General features: G+C 46.8%; 1 protein-coding gene across 1 annotated transcript in view; it reads left to right on the plus strand.

The window, feature by feature from the left end:
- Nucleotides 1-11,821: 11,821 nt before the first annotated feature.
- Nucleotides 11,822-21,022, plus strand: part of WDR26 (WD repeat domain 26) — a gene marked incomplete at its 5' end in the record, with an annotated part of 186,808 nt that continues 177,607 nt past the window's right edge. The window contains one exon of the mRNA XM_082251362.1: nucleotides 11,822-12,495. Within this exon, the coding sequence (XP_082107488.1) occupies nucleotides 11,822-12,495 (674 nt within the window). The remainder of the gene's footprint in view (nucleotides 12,496-21,022) is intronic.

Raw genomic sequence — 21,022 nt, forward strand, 5'->3', positions numbered from 1 at the left:
CTCCAGGGGAGAGTCCAGAGGGTGATGATTAACGGGGAGTACTCGGATTGGGCGAGTGTGGAAAGTGGGGTCCCCCAGGGTTCTGTCCTGGGACCAATCCTGTTTAATTTATTCATAAATGATCTTGAGGAGGGGATATCTAGTACAATCTCAGTATTTGCAGATGATACTAAACTAGGCATGCCAATATCTTCTATGCAGGATGTGGAAACCTTACAAGCGGACCTGAACAAAATAACGGGGTGGGCAACTACATGGCAGATGAGGTTTAATGTTGAAAAATGTAAAATAATGTACTTGGGGGCCAGAAACCAGAAAGCAAGCTACTCACTAGGGGGGGGGGGGAACCTCTGGGGGAATCTATGGTGGAAAAAGACTTGGGAGTACTGGTAGACAACAGGCTTGGCAGTGGCATGCAATGCCAAGCAGCTGCAAGCAAAGCCAACAGAATACTGGGATGTATAAAAAAGGGGATTCACTCCAGAAATAAAGAGATTATTCTCCCGCTCTACAAGACTCTGGTCCGGCCACATCTGGAGTATGCTGTCCAGTTCTGGGCACCGGTCCTCAGGAAGGATGTGCAGGAATTGGAGAGAGCCCAGAGAAGGGCAACAAAAATAATTAGGGGAATGGAGGACATCAGCTATGAGGAAAGACTACAAGCACTGAACCTATTCTCTCTGGAGAAGAGACGATTGAGGGGGGATATGATATCAATGTACAAATACTGTACTGGCGACCCTAGCATAAGGAACAAGCTATTCAGAGAAAGGGAATACAATAAGACACGTGGCCACTCACTAAAACTAGAGGAAAGGCGGTTTAACCTTAAAATGCATAAGGGGTTCTTCACTGTAAGAGCGGTAATGATGTGGAATTCTCTTCCACAAGCAGTCGTATCAGCAAGGAGCATTGATAGTTTCAAAAAACTATTAGATGGGCACCTTAAAGACCACAACATACAGGGGTATACAATGTACGGTTAAAAGCAAACACACACACACATTATAGGTTGAACTGGATGGACTGATGTCTTTTTTCAACCTCACTAACTATGTAACTATGTAATTACCAGCCAGCAGTACCCACAGCACAGTACAAGCCAGCAGTACCAGCCTGAGCCAGCAGTACCCACAGCAGTACCAGCCAGCTGTACCCACCGGCAGTACCTGCCAGCAGTTTTTTTCAAAACTTACCACCACAAAGAGTCGACTGCGCTCCAGACTGACCAACGCAAAACTGGAAAACCAGTTGCAAGTAGCAACATCATCAATACCAGCTAACATCACACACCTCACCAAAGAGAAGCAGTTGCAGCCATCGCATTAAGGGTGAGTTAAGGCCCGTACACACGTACCGATCGTCGGCATACAAACGTCGGTGGACGAAGGATCTGCCGATTGTACGCGTGTTAGTATGGTGCCTCCGACAGATGTCTGCGCACAATCCGCGGACAAAAGTCTTTCTTGCAAACATGAAAATTTTTGTATGCCGACACCAGAACGGACGATTGTTCGCCTGTCAGTACACAATTCTGCCGACACACAGCTACAAATCCCAACACGCATGATCAAACCAAATGAGTTCCCGGAAGAATTTTCTCTAGTAAACTCAACATTTTATTCAGAAAGAACTTTCGGCTCGCGGAAGTCCAAGAAATAGGTGAAATGCGGAGCACATGCTCATCTTGATAAATGTGAGAAGAAGGAAGATGCTGCTCATAATGCCATACTTTTCCAATAAAAAGGCATGTGTTCTGTTATGATGAAGATAATGTTTGTCTATTCTATCTGTTCTATCAAATTTTATAATTAAATAATTTGAACTCTTCACCATTATTTTTGTATTTTCACACCAAAGATCTAACTATTGATATGACCCTTTATTCTTGTATGAATTAATGTCTAAAACATATTTTTCAGGTTATGCACAATATTAAACATGTTAACAAATTCAGATAGGCCATTTTTTATTTTCATTTTCTTTATTTTTTGGATCTCAGCAAAAAAAACCAAAGCAAACATCAATACTTTCCGTATAATAAACTAAACATAAAAAAGGTCAATTTGGACAAAATTAAACTAGAAACTGGCAAACAGGGGTAAAATAAATAATAGGGGGTTACAAAAATTAAAGTTGCTGGTAACTGTAATCAGGTTGCCATGAGGGCAGGTTTGGATCCTGCTGGCCATATTGCCACTGGCCATGTGGCATTTGGCGAGGTGGTGGGTGTTGTGGAGGTGGAGGGCACGGGTGCTCCTGGCATGCATGGCTGTGCTCAGTAAGTATGCCGTTTTCAGCCTTTTGCAGCACATCAAGAATAATTTTTCTGGCATACTGACACTGCCTGAGGTCCACCTTATCCAAAATTTTTGCCGTCATGTTGCCGAAGGACTCATTGGCCTCCGGTTTCCGACGTAGGGCTATGGTGGCCTCCTGGATAAATTCATCGGTTATGTCATCCACGTGCTTCCTCTTTTGCCTCCGTTTGGCAGGAGGAGGTGGTGGTGGAAATAGTTCCACAGGCTCCTCAGGCTCCGCAGGCTCCCCAGGCTCCTGGCTGCAACCTGGCTCCTCCTCAGTGACACTTCCCTGTTGATGAAATGAACAATTGATTAGAATGTTATAGTGTATATAAAAATGCATGTTTGTTATATTATTGTGAACAAATAGCAGACTTTACATACAGTGGCGTATCTAGGGTCTCCAGTGCCCTTGTTGAGGAGCTGTATTTGGCAACAACCCCCCCCCCCCCAAGATCAATGTAAAACTGTAACCCACCCCCCCAAAAAAAAATTAAAGGGCATTAAAAGTTTCTAATTTGCCCCTTGTTTGCCCAGTGTAGAGCTCTCTAGTGGGCAATCATTGTCTCAGGTGTGAAAAAGAAAGAGAGGGTTGAGAGATAGAGAGAGGGAGAGAAAGAGGGGGTGTGAGAGAGAGAGGAGGGGGGTTGCAGAGAGAGAGAGGGGCCTGAACTTGCAGAGGGCTTGATGTAGGGCATTGAGGGTGAAGCAGTGCAGGGAAACAGGAATAAGGAAGCCACCTGCCTTGCTGACCCAGAGTGAGAGACCAGAGACATGGAAGCAAGGATGGATGTATCATTTGCAGGAGCTGTTAGTTTTGTATTAAAAAAGGTTGAGCCAGAGGAATGCTGAGGCTACAGCAGTGTTTGTTAGGACCAGAGGTGTGCTGGGGATGCAGCAGTGTTTGTAAGACCGGAGGTGTGCTGGGGATGCAGTGAGAGGCAGTCTCAGTCTCCTGGTCTTTTGGCTCAGCTGCTCTCAATGTTTTACACCTGCATGAAGCAGCTCTCAATGTTTTACACCTGCATGAATCCGCCTGCCAACTGGGGGTTCTGGGGTGTGCAGGCTGAGTGGATTGTTAAAATAAACAATAAAACAATGCCAATGTTTTTGTGACCCACCCCCCTTGGCCTGCGCCCCTGGCGGTTGCCTGTCATGCCAACCCCTTGCTATGCCCGTTTACATAAAGGGTCAATTATGGTTTAGCTTATAATTTTGTTACATGATTACATTTTAGCAGACAATATATTGTGAAATGCCATACCTGAGTAAAACTCTCCTCCAGGAAATCCTCATCCTGGCTTGGATCAACCGACACTGAGCCCTCTGCCGAAGTAGAAGGCAGTGTTGAAATTGACGGCCTGGATTCCATGGTGTCTGCCAGGAATCGCATGTTATCATAGTACCACAGCCGTGGTACATATACATTCCGTGCCCCTGCTCCAGACTGGGTGGAATCTTCAATTTTTTTTAACTCCCGCCTGTAGGCAGTGCGAATACTGTTTATTTTTTTGCGTATATACTCAAAATTTGCCCCAGGACAGACGGGCTTGTAGAAGGCCACCAAATGTTCCATGGCCTGTTTTCTGAGTTTTCTATTTTTATAATCTGCGGACTTCACTTGCCACAAACACGGCAGTTGCCTGAACTCATCAATGAAACTGATGAGAAAGTTGTGGGTGGTGTAATTGTCCACCATATTGCAGGACAGTATATGCCTGCAAGACACAAAACAACACAAAACATATTAAAATAGCATGTATTTTGGCACATAATAAAGAGATTCCTAATAAAAGCTGTATAGGGCCCAAAACACACACTTTCTATTAAAAGAGTCGTACCTTTGTTTGTGGGGAAAAGTCGTGATTCGCCGCTCGATCGTGCTCCAACTCTCGATATGTCCGCTAGCGAATCGTCGGCCGAACGATCTGGCGTCCTTTAAATACAGCGCAGGCGTCAACTCCTCCTCCAGTGGCGGGCTTGTGCAGGGGTGTGTACGTGCCGAAGATCAGGCCTACATGCGACACTCACACCTGAAGCAGTGGAAAAATCTTGTAATCAAGAATAATGTCTCAACAATCTGGGAGCTCAATTAGTGTGGGCAGAAGTGATTGGGCCACCCGAAAATCAAGGGCTACACCCATGTCAAAGCCAGAAATGGTGGAGATGGTCTCCATTTTAGAAAAAATGGATTACGATGGCAAGTTGGCAAATTACGATCGGCCCAATGCCAGGAAAGATGGCATCATGGATAAGGTGGTGGCCTGTTTGGTAAAAAAATTCGGTGTGGAGCGATCGAAAGATCAGATTAGGAAACGGTGGTCTGACCTGAAACACCGTGAGCAGGATCAGCTTTCCCAAATCCATAGGATTTTGAAAAAAAGTAAGTTTTATTTATTAATTTTTTGTTTAATCATGCAATATGTTTTTAATAATTTTGTGTATGTTGTATTAACATGTCTAGATTATAATGTCTATGTAAAAAGTTAGATTACTCATTTTAGTTGTCATGTCGTGATTTGATCGATCTATTGTTGATGTTTTAGTATATGACATTAAAAGTCAGGAAGCCATAGTTAAAAATATATGTATTGTGTTGCAACGAACGTTCTTTCCTGCACGAATCTTCTCAGCAAACATTCCTATTAATCACAGATTATTATTCAAACCTTTAAATAGGAGAAAAACGTAAACTCCGTGCCAAACAATGGGAAAGGAGGAGGAGAGGTTTGGCAGCTCCATCGGCAGTTGTGGAAGAAGAGGAGGACATGGGCCCAGATGGTGGCACAGATTCCACTAAAGGTAATTGGTTCCTATGCACTGTCAAACATTAATGTACCATATTTTTCGTAGATAACCATGTACATGTCTTCATATTTGTTACTAAAAGAGCTATCAAGCAGGGCACCATGTCCTAACAAATGTACCTCTTGTGACTTTTATGATACGGCCAATGTTTTGTATTATGTAGATGAAGACATTATTCCTGAACTTATTCTGGTGGAGCCAACAAGTGATGAGACACCAGAGCAACATGAAGGTTTGTAGGCACAGATTTTTGTGTAGTGGGATCATAGAAATATGTGTATTTGCAATGATTGTTTAACCTTATATTCTTGTATTCCCTTACAAATTTACATTGCAGATGTTGCATCATGCCAGGATGTGGCATCCCCAGCCATGTCAGAACCCCGATCTCCTGGCAACTTGGCAAGCAGCGTGGAAGCCACTTCCGAAAATGTGGAGGATCCAGGACCAAGTGTCAGAGAGCCAATTGTGTGCCCACGTAGGTTTTTTCAGAATGATTTTTATCAGTGTTTTTTTAGCCTCCAATTGTCAACACTAGTTCCCTATGGGAGCCTCTTTATTTGAATGGAAGTGGCACCGTAAGTCGGATCAGGATGCTCTGACTTGCGGGGCCACTTGCGCTGTGAAGATTTTTGAGGGGGAAGTACACAGACAAATTGAAGAACCCACCGTGGGTGTCCACCCCAAGTTTCAACCAGGCCTTTTGTGTGTGGTATTGAGTTTGAGGGTATGCCCACAACAAAAAGACAGCGTGGGTTACCCCCAAAACCCCTACCAGACCCTTATCCAAGCATGCAGCTTGTCAGGCCAGGAAAGAGAACGAGCAAGCGGACCAAACACCCCCTGGACCACAGCAGGACACATGCCCTCAACATGGGGGGGTTTTGTTGCTTTGGGCCAGGGGGCCTCTGCACCGCACACACAAAAGCACCTTGCTCCCATGTAGAGGAGGACAAGGGCCTCATCCCCACAACCCTGTCTGGTGGTTTTGGGGGGTCATGCGGCCAGGGGGTTCCTAGGACTTTGGAAGCAACCTTTAACAAAGGGTGGCCCCCAGATCCCAGACCCCAATCCCTATGTGAATGGGTATGGGGTACATAGTACCCCTACACATTAACCACATAGATGGAAGTGTATGTGAATAACGACAGGAGACGTTTATGAAATGTTCTTAAATATCTTCATCCGGTCTTCTCCACTCTGCTCTTTGGATCTTCTCCTCTCAACTCTTCTGCTGTCCAATCTTCTGCTCTTATGTTGTCTGCTCTTTTGCCCTAGGCTCTTCTTCTTCCTCCTGTCCTCCTCCGATGCTGTTGCCGTGCATTCTGCCCGTCTCTGGTCTCTGCATCTTAATATATATACATTACGACCATGCCCTCACAATGACGTCATCATGCGTTCACACCCCTAATAAATCTATAGTAAGCTCAGGAGACCGGCAGAATCATCAGCAACAGCATCGGAGGAGGACAGGAGGAAGAAGAAGAGCCTAGGGCAAAAGAGCATAAGAACAGGGTAGGTATTAACTCGAGAGGAATTTAAGATTACCTGGACACCAAATGTTTCTCTATTATTATGACCTCATGTAGGTGATTCACATTGACTAATTTTTTTTTATTTTTTACAGACCATGTTTTACATAGTTGCACATTAGCCAAATTGACCCGTGAGGCTCTCCAATGCTGCGCAGACCTGGAACAAATAAAGGAGACTGCAACGGCATTACAAATCAAAATGCGCAATTTTGTGGACATGATTGGCAAATTTTAAGCCACAATTTTACTACGTTTTTAATGTTTGTATTGGGATGTTCCTGATGTTACAAATTTTTGATAATGTTTTATGGCATTTTAATTACACTCAGATGTTAAAGAGTGTACCCAAGTTTGGGAAAAGCACTTTACAACACCCTAACCCTAACCCTAACCCTGTGAATGTTTGATACTAAAACGTTTTTACATTCAACAATGTGTGTTCAATTCTTTATTAGACTTTCGTTGGGGGGTCGAGGTCTAAAGCTGTGTAAAGAAGCACTAAATGTATGATGGCTGTCCTATTCCCATATTTACATGTTAATGAAAGCATTTTGGACACTGCCATATGCGAGTTGCTGGAGGTGTCAATGAAATGTTAAAGATACCCCCAGTTTTAACGCATATCACAGTGCGATCTGACATTTCACACAGGATCGGATCACACAAGTTTGAACGACTGTGCGATCCTATCCTGATGCGGCTGAATAAATGCATCATGTGCGACTTTTGTGCGAGTGCAGTGCGAATTGAGCCATACAAACTGTATAGCTGATTTTCGCATGAACATCTGATCGCATGTAATAAAGGAGCAGTGCGCTACGATATTACATGCCATCAGATGTGCAGTGTGAATTGAGACATACACTTTGTATGGCTACATTCGCACTGAACACGCATACAAGTCGCACATGACCCTTTATTTCTGATGTATCTGGATTGGATCGCACAGTGCTTAACACTTGTGGAATACAATCCTGTGCAAAAAGTAAGTGGCGGGTCACCCTTATGCAATGCTGGAAGGCTGCAAAGGCGCAGACTTCCCGCATCGCATAAGTGTGACTCAACACTCAAGGTACTAGCAGTCCTAGGATTCAATATGGCATTGATATTGCCAGTAGCAATCAGTGTAGGGAGATCAGTGTAATCTATAGTGTATTGCTTGTTCGTTGCTCTAGTTCACTTTCCATTACCTATATATATATAACACTTTGAGATGAACAATGATCAAGTTTCACATAACACTGACATATCCTAACATTGGTGGGCAGTGAGAAGGATGTCATAAATGAACACAACATAACAGGTGTAGGTACTTTGTTAATACCCTAATGTATTATATGAAATATATAGTATGGGCAACTTCTGGACAATGAACACCAATGTAAGGTGACATTAGATGAACCTTGGGTGTGACCTAGTTCTCAATGTGACAGGGTTTGTGTACATTTTGTGGGGTGCAGAAGGCCCTTGTATTTACACCACTGGCTAAAAAATAACACATGGCCATCATCACTTTGGATCAGCTGGTGAGAGACTACAGTCAAGAAACACACTGATGAATGTATTAACCCTTCCAAAGTCACACATATATAACACATGATTAACCCAAATAATTGTGTTTGGCATATGTGCCCAAATGATTATAATCCACAATACAGAATCATTGCAATTTTTGTTTAATGTGTTGAAAAATAATATATCTCTGACATTTATCTTGTGTGTCCAATCTTTAACAAGATTAATGGGTGTGTGACAGTGATTGCTGCCAGGACACAGCTCCTCTCCCCACGAAATAGTCCAGATATTCCTGGCGGATCTGACGGGCCCTGTGTGATGCCAATGCTGACCGTCCAACTTCCATTGACGTCATGGACTCCACTTGGTTAGAAGGTTGGGCCTCTCCACTTGTACCTGGCATAGCAGGGTCAGTATCCAGTTGCTGCAATACATAATTTTGTGCATTCCTGCGTAGGAAGTTGTGCAAAATGCAGCAACACAAGACCACATTATCCACTTTGTACAGTGCCAGGTTTATGGACGTCAGGAATATCCGGAACCGGTTGGCCATTATCCCGAAGGCATTCTCCACAACTCTGCGAGCTCTGGACAACCGGTAGTTGTAAATCCTTTGGTCTGGGGTGAGGTTCCTCTGAGGGTAGGGCTTCATGAGATGCTCCCCAAGCGCAAAAGCCTCATCTGCGATAAACACAAAGCTCATACCCTCAACAGTTTGCTCCCTGGATGGCAGGTTCAGAGTGCCGTTCTTTAGACGACGAGCGAACTCCGTCTGATCAATAACTCCCCCATCCGAATTGCGGCCATTTTTGCCAATATCCAAAAAAATAAACTCATAGTTTGCATTAACTATGGCTAGCATGACTATACTAAAAAAACCTTTATAATTATAAAAAAATGTGCCGGAATTCGGAGGGGGGACAATGCGGACGTGCTTCCCATCAATAGCACCCCCACAATTGGGAAAATTCCACTTCTCCAGAAATTGATCAGAAATCTCCAGCCATTGCTCTGCGTTTGAAGGAAACTGTGGGGAAAAAATAAAAAAAATAAAATTAGTGCTTGAGCACATCACATTATTAATTACACACACAGTTGTCTGTTAAATGCTTATGCAACTTGCTAAAAAAATATACAACAGGAAGGCAAAAGTTTGGATATGGGGATGTAACATCTACATACATTTATTTTCAACCTCCTATTGTTCTTATATTGTAAAGGGCCATACACACTAGAAGATTCTCTGAAGACTTTTTCGTGCAGATTTACCTTTTCTATGTAGTGCAAGGGCCTACCAGATTGCATAGGATTTGAAAGTGTTTGTTGGACCTCATATTATTTGGTTTTGGTAAATCGGAAGGATAAATTGTTCTGACAATCTTCTAGTGTGTATGGCCCATTATACTCACCAGCTAGAGCTGAGATTTACAAACTACGGCCATCCAGCTGTTGCAGAACTACACATCCCATGAGGCCTTGTAATTCTCTGACATTCACAGACATGACTAGGCATGATGGAAATTGAAGTTCGTGAACAACTGGTGGGCCATAGTTTGAAGACCTCTGAACTTGAGCTTTGGTATATGCTGACTTTGAGATTTAGCATGTGGGTGGGGGATGGGTAAGTAAAACTGGGCATTTATACATCAATAAGGGCTTGTGGTCAGTGAAGGTTTTAAACATCATTACATAAACATACAGAATCATAGGTGGGAATGGATGGACTGATGTATTTTAGATAAATCATTAACTAGGTACTAAAACATTGGCCAAGGAATAATTGTTTGAGGGAAAGCAATAAAATTAGATAAATTCGACATACTGTTAACAGGCAATGCGTTTAGGGACACATAGGAGAGAATGGTGGGGTGGTTAGTGGGTAATTTTACAAATGGTTAAAGATAATCTACATCTTTACTACTATGTGCATGCGGACAGAGGGTAGTTTACAAATAATGGCCTGTGTCAATTGCTGTACATCCAAAAACATCATAATTCAGGTGAAACTAGTAATACATGTAATGTAATGTAAAAAATCAAACATACCTTGATATAGTCCTTCTGCAAGACCTTGATGATGGCAGAGCAGGTCTCAGGGATGATGATACCAAGAGCTTGGGGGGAGATGCCTGTGGTGAACTTCAGATCCTGCAGGCTTCTCCCTGTTGCAAGATACCTCAAAGTCGCAATTAACCTTTGCTCAGGAGTAATTGCAAGCCGCATACAAGTATCCTGCTTCAGAATATAGGGGGACACCAGGGCAAGAAGACGGTAAAAGATGGGATCCGTCATCCTCAAATAATTCCTGAAGTCATCAGGATTATTTTCCTGGAGCTCCCTCAGCAAGGACATATGAGAAAATTGATCACGGTTAAGCAACCAATTTTTCGTCCAGGAGGTCCGCTTCTTCTTCCTATTGCTCGTACGTCGTCTCAGAGCCAAAACTCCAACACTAACGACAGCAACGGACGAATTCACGGTCGCCATAATAAATTCTCGAACGATGTCTCGGAAAATAGCGAAATGTCGTCAACCAAACAAATGCTACCGAAATCAGCGCGAGATGCCCAGAAGGGTCACGGCCAAACACTCACTTCCTCTTTTGTAGCGGCGAACGTGCGTGGAACGTAGTGACGTCATTTTCTGTCGGCAGACAAATGTCCTGGGCAAGTTTTGAGCACTTTTCAACAGACAAACAACAAACACACCAGCCGCGAACATTTGTAGGACGTTCTGTCGGCCGATGATCGGTACGTGTGTACGGGGCTTAAATTAAATGTTTGACCAAATATAACAGGCAGATTTTTAGGTTGATAATTTTGTACATCCCCAAATGATGTTATAAATACCCAGATGGCCCTTGGCAGAAAAAAGGTTCCTTCGACCCTGTCCTAGAGGATAAATTGGTATCTTTTGCGATTTTTTATGTCACACGGTATTTGCGAAGGAGCTTTTCAGGGGGAAAAAATTACACTTTTTAAAGTGTAATGCAAAAAAACACATTTACCCAATTTTTTTGTAAAATAGAAACATTTGTATGTATGTGAAAAATGTTTAAATCAGACAGCAAATGCCTCCTTGCTCTCTCACACTGACACTGAATAGGGCATTTCCTTCACATTGATGTCTTTATTATTCCCCATTTGATGAATGTTCGGAAAACAACAGATTAGTGTAAAGAAAAACAATCCCAGGAGCCGGAACTCCGCCCATCACTGGGAACTGCCCGCCCCCCCTCAGTGACAGTTCTCCAGCTCTGGTCACGCCGAGTTGTTGACACTGACAGCAACTTCGCCACTCCTCCTATCCCGCCCATCCCTTTTCGCCCCTCCTTCACAGTGCGAAACTCCACCTATATCCAACCTTCCCGTCCTGCGTTCCGCCTTCTACCACGCCCCCATCGGGCTCAGTTCGCGAGGTAGGCTCCGCCTCAAAATTTTCACGTGCCTCCTCCAGAACATTACTCCGCCTCCTGGATCTGGAGGTTCCGCCTCTGACCGTTGTCTACGCTCCTCATTTTCCTCTTCAACACATATTCGGTGCCGTCAGTTAGCGAGTGATACCGCCTCCGTTTCTCCGCGCTCCTCCCTCCGGTTCCTCCTTCGCAAGGCCCGTCGCTCCTCCCTCGCTACCGCCTTCTCCTCCACCTCCTCTTCGGTCATGGCCGGAAGTGATCGCTCGTCCAGTATAGGCATTTCCGGTGACGTCACGGCCCGGACTCCATTAGTGCCGCAGCTGAGGGGGGAAGAAGCAGCCGCTGCCAGTGACAGCCCCGGAGCCGAGCAGCGTTGTGTCCCCCCCTCCCTCCCCGCTCCCCCCTTACCTCCCGCCTCCTCCTCCCTGTTCTCCTCCCCGGGAGGGGGACTGCGCCGTGTCCTCCCAACCTCCTCCACCACGGCCGCTCTCGGCGAGGAAAGTCTGGCCTCCGCTTCCTCCGACTCGGACACCGGCCGAGCGTCCCCTCCCCCGCGGAAGAAGCTCCGAGCCTCGGAGGAGGCAGCGGCAGAGGCGGCAGGGCTCGTCACAGGGAACATGCAGGCCAACGGGGCGGCGGCGGGCGGAGCGGAGCCGGGGTCCCCCCCTTCCTCCTCCTCCCCCTCCTCGTCCTCAACCATGGCCGCCCAGAACGGCGGAGAACTGCCGGCCCACTCCAACGGCCTCCTCGCCAGCAGTAACGGAGACTCCTGTGCCGCCAGCAGTAGTAGTGGCGGTGTTGGCGGAGGAGGCGGAGGGGGCACCGAGCAGCCCGGCCTCAAGAAGAAGAAGAGGCTGAGCCAGGCCGACGAGGACGTCATCCGCCTCATAGGACAACACCTGCACGGCCTGGGCCTAAAGTGAGTGTAAAAATCAACGGGGGGAGGGAGCACTGATCTCTGCCAGCACCAACCTGAGGGGGGAGCACTGACAGCACCAACCTGAGGGGGGAGCACTGACAGCACCAACCTGAGGGGGGAGCACTGATCTCTGACAGCACCAACCTGAGGGGGGGGGGGGGCACTGATCTCTGACAGCACCAACCTGAGGGGGGGGGGGGGGGCACTGATCTCTGACAGCACCAACCTGAGGGGGGGGGAGGCACTGATCTCTGACAGCACCAACCTGAGGGGGGGGGGGAGGCACTGATCTCGGACAGCACCAACCTGGGGGGGGAGGACTGATCTCGGACAGCACCAGCCTGAGGGGGGGGGGGAGCACTGATCTCTGACTCTCTGACAGCACTGACCTGAGGGGGGGGCACTGACCTGTGTGTACTGACCTGAGGGGGGGGCACTGATCTCTGACAGCACCAGCCTGAGGGGGGGGCACTGATCTCTGACAGCACCAGCCTGAGGGGGGGGGCACTGATCTCTGACAGCACCAGCCTGAGGGGGGGGGGGGGGCACTGATCTCTGACAGCACCAGCCTGAGGGGGGGGGGGGAGGCACTGATCTCTGACAGCACCAGCCTGATGGGGGGGGGGGGAGGCACTGATCTCTGACAGCACCAACCTGAGGGGGGGGGGGCACTGATCTCTGACAGCACCAACCTGGGGGGGGAGGCACTGATCTCTGACAGCACCAACCTGAGGGGGGGGGGCACTGATCTCTGACAGCACCAACCTGAGGGGGGGGGCACTGATCTCTGACAGCACCAACCTGGGGGGGGGGAGGACTGATCTCGGACAGCACCAGCCTGAGGGGGGGGTGGAGCACTGATCTCTGACAGCACCAACCTGAGGGGGGGGGCACTGATCTCTGACAGCACTGACCTGAGGGGGGGGCATTGACCTGTGTGTACTGACCTGAGGGGGGGGGGCACTGATCTCTGACAGCACCAGCCTGAGGGGGGGGGGGGCACTGATCTCTGACAGCACCAACCTGAGGGGGGGGGGGGGGAAGGCACTGATCTCTGACAGCACCAACCTGGGGGGGGGAAGGCACTGATCTCTGACAGCACCAACCTGGGGGGGAGGACTGATCTCGGACAGCACCAGCCTGAGGGGGGGGGTAGCACTGATCTCTGACAGCACTGACCTGAGGGGGGGGGCACTGACCTGTGTGTACTGACCTGAGGGGGGGGGGCACTGATCTCTGACAGCACCAGCCTGAGGAGGGGAGGGGGGCACTGACCTGTGGGGGGGGAGGGGCACTGACCTGTGCGTACTGACCTGTGGGGGGAGGGGGGAGCACTGATCTGTGACAGCACCAACCTGAGGGGGGAGCACTGATCTGTGACAGCACCAACCTGAGGGGGGAGCACTGATCTGTGACAGCACCAACCTGAGGGGGGGGGGGCGGCACTGATCTGTGACAGCACCAACCTGAGGGGGGGGCACTGATCTCTGACAGCAACCAACCTGAGGGGGGAGCACTGATCTCTGACAGCACCAACCTGAGGGGGGGGGGAGCACTGATCTCTGACAGCACCAACCTGAGGGGGGGGGGAGCACTGATCTCTGACAGCACCAACCTGAGGGGGTGGGGAGCACTGATCTCTGATAGCACCAACCTGAGGGGGGGGGAGCACTGATCTCTGACAGCACCAACCTGAGGGGGGGGGGAGCACTGATCTCTGACAGCACCAACCTAAGGGGGGGCACTGATCTCTGACAGCACCAACCTAAGGGGGAGCACTGATCTCTGACAGCACCAACCTGAGGGGGGAGCACTGATCTCTGACAGCACCAACCTGAGGGGGGAGCACTGATCTCTGACAGCACCAACCTGAGGGGGGGAAGCACTGATCTCTGACAGCACCAACCTGAGGAGGGGAGGGGGGCACTGACCTGTGTGTACTGACCTGTGGGGGGGGAGGGGCACTGACCTGTGCGTACTGACCTGTGGGTGGGGGGGGGAGGGGCACTGATCTGACTGCACCAACCTGAGGGTGTAGCACTGATTAGGGATGCACCGAATAATCGGCGGCCGAACATTATTCGGCCGAAAATAGAAAAAATAGCACTTTCGGTGTTCGGCCGAATAAGTCAAAAGGCCGAATAATTTTGTGCCGAATAATAGGGCTGAACGATAGTCGATATGATATTGACTATCGTTCTGTGGCCGTAGGCGATATTCATATCGCCGAGGTCACGATATTTACAGGGGGAAGGGACTCGGAGGAGGACAGGAGGACTCACAGACTTCCGTGTTAGGCAGGGGAAGCCGGGACACTTCAGCGGTGAGCATACATACATTACTCACTTGTGCACTGCAGCCCGCCCCACACATTCAGTGAGTCTTACTCTCCTCCCTAGTTTTTTCAATGGCACATTCAGGAAGCCAATCACGCCGTGATTAGCTGCACAGCGAACCAATCACGCGTGCCTGCACACCTGCTTGGTGCCGCTGTGCCGCTACTCACGGCGTGATTGGCTTCCTGAATGTGCCATTGAAAAAACTAGGGAGGAGAGTAAGACTCACTGAATGTGTGGGGCGGGCTGCAGTGCACAAGTGAGTAATGTATGTATGCGGCTGTGCTCCTTTCCAGGCTACTACTAGTCCACCTCCAGCCTCCTACTACCACCACTATGAGAGACTGTCTGTCACTGTATAATCTGATCGAGTCCACACTGACACTGACTGACTGTCACTGAGTAATTGATGTTACCACATTAACCCTGACCTGCCCAGTGCCCTGTATCTGCAATTAAAATTTACAAGGCTGCCTGCATGCTTCCTGATTTCCATTCCCAGCATCATTCCCAATCCCTACAGTGTCACTAACATTAACCCTATGGTACAAGGCTGCAGTGTGCACTACAGTAACATTTAGGGAGAGAGAGAGACATGAGAGGACAAGAGAGAGAGAGAGAGAGACACGAGAGGACAAGAGAGAGGACAAAAAATTGGCAAAATAAATGGAAAAAATGCAAAACACCGCGTTCGGTATTCGGCCTTCGGCCAAACATTTTATTATTATTCGGCTTCGGCCAAGAATTTCATTTCGGTGCATCCCTAGCACTGATCCTTGTGTGCTAACCCGAGGGGGGATATCACCGACATCGGTGACTGGCTGGCTTGTCAGTGTGTGCTGACACCGATGGCTGGCTGATCAGCGTGTGTTATTTGTGGCACTGACAGCATGATTAGTGCTTACCAACACCTGGAGCAGCATCTGTGGCACTAATGACCTTATCATTGTGTATACAGCTTGATCGGTGTTTGTGTGATATTTATAGCACTGACCTATCTGGCATAAACCACCTGATCAGTGTGTATATGGACATCTGTGGCATGGATTGTCTGATGTGTGTGTGTATTTCCATCTCTCACTGTGTATACAGACATCTATGGCACTAACAGCCCGATCGGTGTGTACAGACATCTGTGCTGTAGATGGCTTGGTTGGTGTGTATGGCCATTTGAGGCTCTGACAGTCTTGGTTAATAGTGACCTTTTTGTAGCACTGACGCTGAGCAGCGTGCAGATACCGATAGGCTGATGCTGAACAGTGTATGTGTATATTTTGAAGTCTGAGCTTGCACTGGCTGATCAGGGATAAGCAGTAGGGTCTAAAGTGGGGTACACAACAATAGTAGAAAATCTGCCAAAAATTCCCATCCGAGGTAAAATCGTACGATTTTCGGCTAGTGTGTACAACTTTCAGGAGCCGATGCTGACATTTTTAATAAAAAAAAGGGGGACAAACACCAAAATTTTTGTCTGTCCCCAGCACAACCAATTTTTGTTTAATGTGTACGCAGTACGTCCGCGAAAAATCGGATTCGAAAGACCGCGCATGATCGGAAGTATGCGGAAGACCCGGAATTTGATCATAAAAAAAAAACAAAACAAATGGATCATTTGTATCTATATTCGTTGCACTATGAACTGAGCACCGATCTTCTGTCTTCTCTTCTCCCCACACATGCAGTGTATAAGGGATATGTAAAGTCTATACACCAATGGTGATATGTCAGTAACCTACAGTGTTGTGTAGACTTTAGATATCCATGGTCTTTGTGTGTGTATAGCAATTAATTATACACTGTTCTATGCGATCTCTATATGTATGTATGTATGTATATGTGTATATATATATATATATATAATATAATGTCCCTCTCAAAAAATTAGCATATTGTGATAAAGTTCATTATTTACTGTAATGTACTGATAAACATTAGACTTTCATATATTTTAGATTCATTACACACAACTGAAGTAGTGCAAGCCTTTTATTGTTTTAATATTGATGATTTTGGCATACAGCTCATGAAAAACCAAAATTCCTATCTCAAAAAATTAGCATATTTCATCCGACCAATAAAATAAAAGTGTTTTTAATACAAAAAAAGTCAACCTTCAAATAATTATGTTCAGTTATGCACTCAATACTTGGTCGGGAATCCTTTTGCAGAAATGACTGCTTCAATGCGGCGTGGCATGGAGGCAATCAGCCTGTGGCACTGCTGAGGTGTTATGGAGGCCCAGGATGCTTCGATAGCGGCCTTCAGCTCATCCAGAGTGTTGGGTCTTGCGTCTCTCAACTTTCTCTTCACAACATCCCACAGATTCTCTATGGGGTTCAGGTCAGGAGAGTTGGCAGGCCAATTGAGCACAGTAGTTGTACAGCTGGTACTTTGCTGTGGTTACTGCTTGCTCAGGCTGGTACTGTGGGTACTGCTGGCGGGAAATGCTGGCTAGAGACTCAGGAGTGGCGCCGCGCTGGAGAAAGATGGAGCCGGTGCTTCCTGTATCTGTCACTCCCCACAGGCGGAGTGCATTTGATATCACTCCGCCTGTGACTCACTTAGGCTGTCAGGACGGAGCCGGAACTATACAGGAAACACATCAGCTCCGTTCTGACAGCTCAGCTGACTCAGCAGCACTGGGGCCAGACCAAATGATTTTGCGGGCCTGCAGGTTCCCACCCCTGGGCTAAGGTCAGTGTCACTACTGGTAGCATGAGGCGATACCTGGACCCTATAGAGGTTGCACAGGCAGTCCAACTCCTCCAGGATGGCACATATGTGTAATTTCCAGAAAGTTTGTGTCTCGCATCACAGTCTCAAGAGCATGGAGCATATTCCAGGAGACAAGCAGTTACTCTAGGATAGCTGGACAGGGCCAAAGAAGGTCCTTAACCAATCAGCAGGACCAAGATCTGCTCCTTTGTGCAAGGAAGAACATGACCCTAGAAATTGACCTCCAGCAGGCCACTGGTGGGAATGTGGAAACAGACTTCAGAAGGGTGGCCTGAGCACCCAATGTCCTCTAGTGGGCCCTGTGCTCACTGCCCGGCACTGTGGTGCTTGATTGGCATTCGCCATTGAACAGCAGAATTGGCAGGTCTGCCACTGGAGCCCTGTGCTTTTCACAGATAAAAGCAGGTTCACCCTAAACACCACACAGACGTGAAAGGATCTGGAGAAGCCGTAGAGAATGTTATGCTGCTTGTAACATTATTCAGCATGACCAGTTTGGTGGTGGGTCAGTAAAAGTCTGGGAGGCATATCCATGGAGGGACGCGCAGACCTCTACATGCTAGACAATGGCACCCTGACTACAATTGGGTATTGGGTTGAAATCTTTGGACCCCTTGTCAGACCCTACGCTGGTGCAGCGGGTCCTCTTGGTGCACGACAACGCCCGGCCTCGTGGCGAGAGTATACAGCCAGTTCCTGGAGGATGAAGGAATTGATACCACTAAATGGCACCCACGCTCGCCTGACCTAAATCCAATTGAACACCTCTGGGACATTGTTTTGGTCCATCTGATGCCGCCAGGTTGCACCTCAGTCTGTTCAGGAGCTCGGGGATGCCCTGGTCCAGATGCCCTGGGAGGAAATAGCCCAGGGGACAATCTGCTGTTTCATTAGGAGCATGCTCCGATGTTGTCAGGCATGCATACAAGCACGTGGGGGCCATACAAACTACTGAGTACCATTCTGAGTTGCTGCAATGAAATTTAAGCATAATGAACTAGCAGGCTGCATCATTTTTTCACTTTGATTTTTCGGGGTGTCTTTGAATTCAGTCCTCCCTCTGTAGGTTGATCATTTACATTAAACAATGTGGCATCCTTTCTTTTCTAGCACATTACCCAGTCCAAATCAGTATAGATATCCAGCAAGATATTTTTCCCCATGGAGATCTGATGTGTTTTCAAAGTGTTCTTTTAATTTTTACTTTTTTTTTTTTTTTTTTGAGGTCTGTATGATTAGGGCTCGACAAACTCCAGGCGCCAGGTCGCCATGATTGTCCAGAAGTTTCTGGCTGCCAAGTAGAGGGGGGAGGAGAGCAGACACACATCTGCTCTTCTCCCCTTCTAGATGTTGACAGTGTCCTTGGCGTTTTCCCCAAAACATTTTATTAAGTGTTCTTGCATGGCAAGACCACTTACTGTTTTCTTGCGCGCATATATATATATATATATATATAATTTTATTATTAGCCAAATTTACCACCCTAACTCCTCCCACAGTTTTTACACTACATAGACAGTAATATACCGAAACGTGCGGATTGTTCCCAATTGGTGTGCTATTACTGTGTGGAACGTTTCGCTGAATGGTTCACGAAATATCAGCGAAATTGGTCCCATAGGAATGAATGGTGGAATGTTCAAAACTAGAGTGGGAGCTGAAAAATCAGGACATGATTTCTAAACTGCCATCACTCCCTCATTTTCACCTACACCAGGCATGTCCAACCTGTGGCCCAAAACCGCAGGCAATGTGGCCCACTGCCCCCTGATAATTTTATTTATTTTTTGCTGGGAGGAAGGAAGTCGGGTCGGGGGCATAGCCACAGCAGCTTCCAACTAACGGTAGGCAGAGGCTGAGGGGGGAGGGAGGCGGGCATGTGCAGTGTTTCTGACTCCTACCACCGTGGCCACTTCAAATCACTGAAGTGGTCATGGTGGTTAGAATGTTCTTATTGTCTCTCAGAAGAATTAAACCTCTGTATACAGATTCCATTTAATTTGATCATCCTCTAGTTGTGTTAAATTAGTGCCGGGGGCACAGCGGCATTTTATTACATGCCTTAACTATAGTATATATTTTATTTGCGGCCCGAGAAAATTTCTCTACACTCAGTGTGGCCCAGAGAGGCCAAAAGGTTGGACACCCATGACCTACACAAATCTTATATCAAAACGTTCAGCTATCCCTGCTGCCACTAAAAATGTCCATGGCTAAGCCATAGTCACACAGTTTCCCTGGAAATTGTACGTTTTTCTAGTTTTTTTTTTTTCTTTGTAAAAAAAAAAAGTTTCACCCAAGCACATAAAATCACACACACACACACACACACACACACGTGTGTGTGTGTATATATAATGTTGCATATCGCCGCATACGCCAGACTGAGAGCAGAAATTCTAGTGCCCCAGACCTCCTTCGTAACCCTAAGCTAATAACTTATAGGGGGGCTTTTAAAGCGTCGCCTATGTAAAATATAGTGTACTGACATGTTTTTTGATTTTGGGTATCTAATCTGTTTTATTACAGTCTCGGCTTTTATATTTTACAAAAAAAAAAATGGGTAATTTTATTTAAATTTACATTTTTATGTGTGTGTGTGTTTTTTTTTTTTTTTATAACCTTTGCGGTAATATTGCGTGACACAAAAAATTGGAACTACCACTATTCTCTAGGGTTTCTGCTTCCAGAAAATGTATGTTTGGGGGTTTTATGTAGTCTTCAGGCCTAAAATGTTTGTGTGCAAAAATGGCTCTGGATGTGAAAGGATAAGTTCACCTTCGGGAACATGTTACATGTTCAACCCGTAACTACACCATCCTCTGAAACTTTGCTATCCTGAAGCACTGATATCCTGATCCATGTGTCTGTGCTGCTAAATCAATATCCTAAATAATGTATGTGTTCCATCCTCTGAGGCACCAGTATCTCAATCAATGTCTGTGCTCAGTCTTCAGAGGCACCTACAGTATATCCTGGATGATGTGTCCATAGATGTCCTCTGAGGCACCAATATCCCATGTCAGTGCTCCATCCTCAGAGTCACTGATATCCTTTATATGTGTTTACCATTTTCTGAGACATCTATATCCCAGTTGATGCGTTTATGCTCAGTCATCTAAGTAGGGATGTAACGATATCAAAATCTCACGGTACGATACAATTTCGATATTGACCTCACGGTACGATATTTATTGCGATATTGTGGAAAAGCTCATGGTATTGTTAAATAGCTCATGATAGTGTTTGTGATGATAATAGCAAAAAAATACCGACATTTATTCTGCTTTTGCCAGTCAACAGGCAATTTATTGTTGTATTTATGGATCCATGACAACATAAAACACTGATTTGTTCCGCGGGACTGTTTACTCCTCTTGCTTTTTGACGGACACCTGTCCTTTTAATATTGTAACCCAACCACGACGATATCGCGATACGACCACGACGATATC

Source organism: Pelophylax lessonae (assembly GCF_965119305.1).
Source record: "Pelophylax lessonae genome assembly, chromosome: 3".
In the NCBI taxonomy this organism is placed as follows: Eukaryota; Metazoa; Chordata; class Amphibia; order Anura; family Ranidae; genus Pelophylax; species Pelophylax lessonae.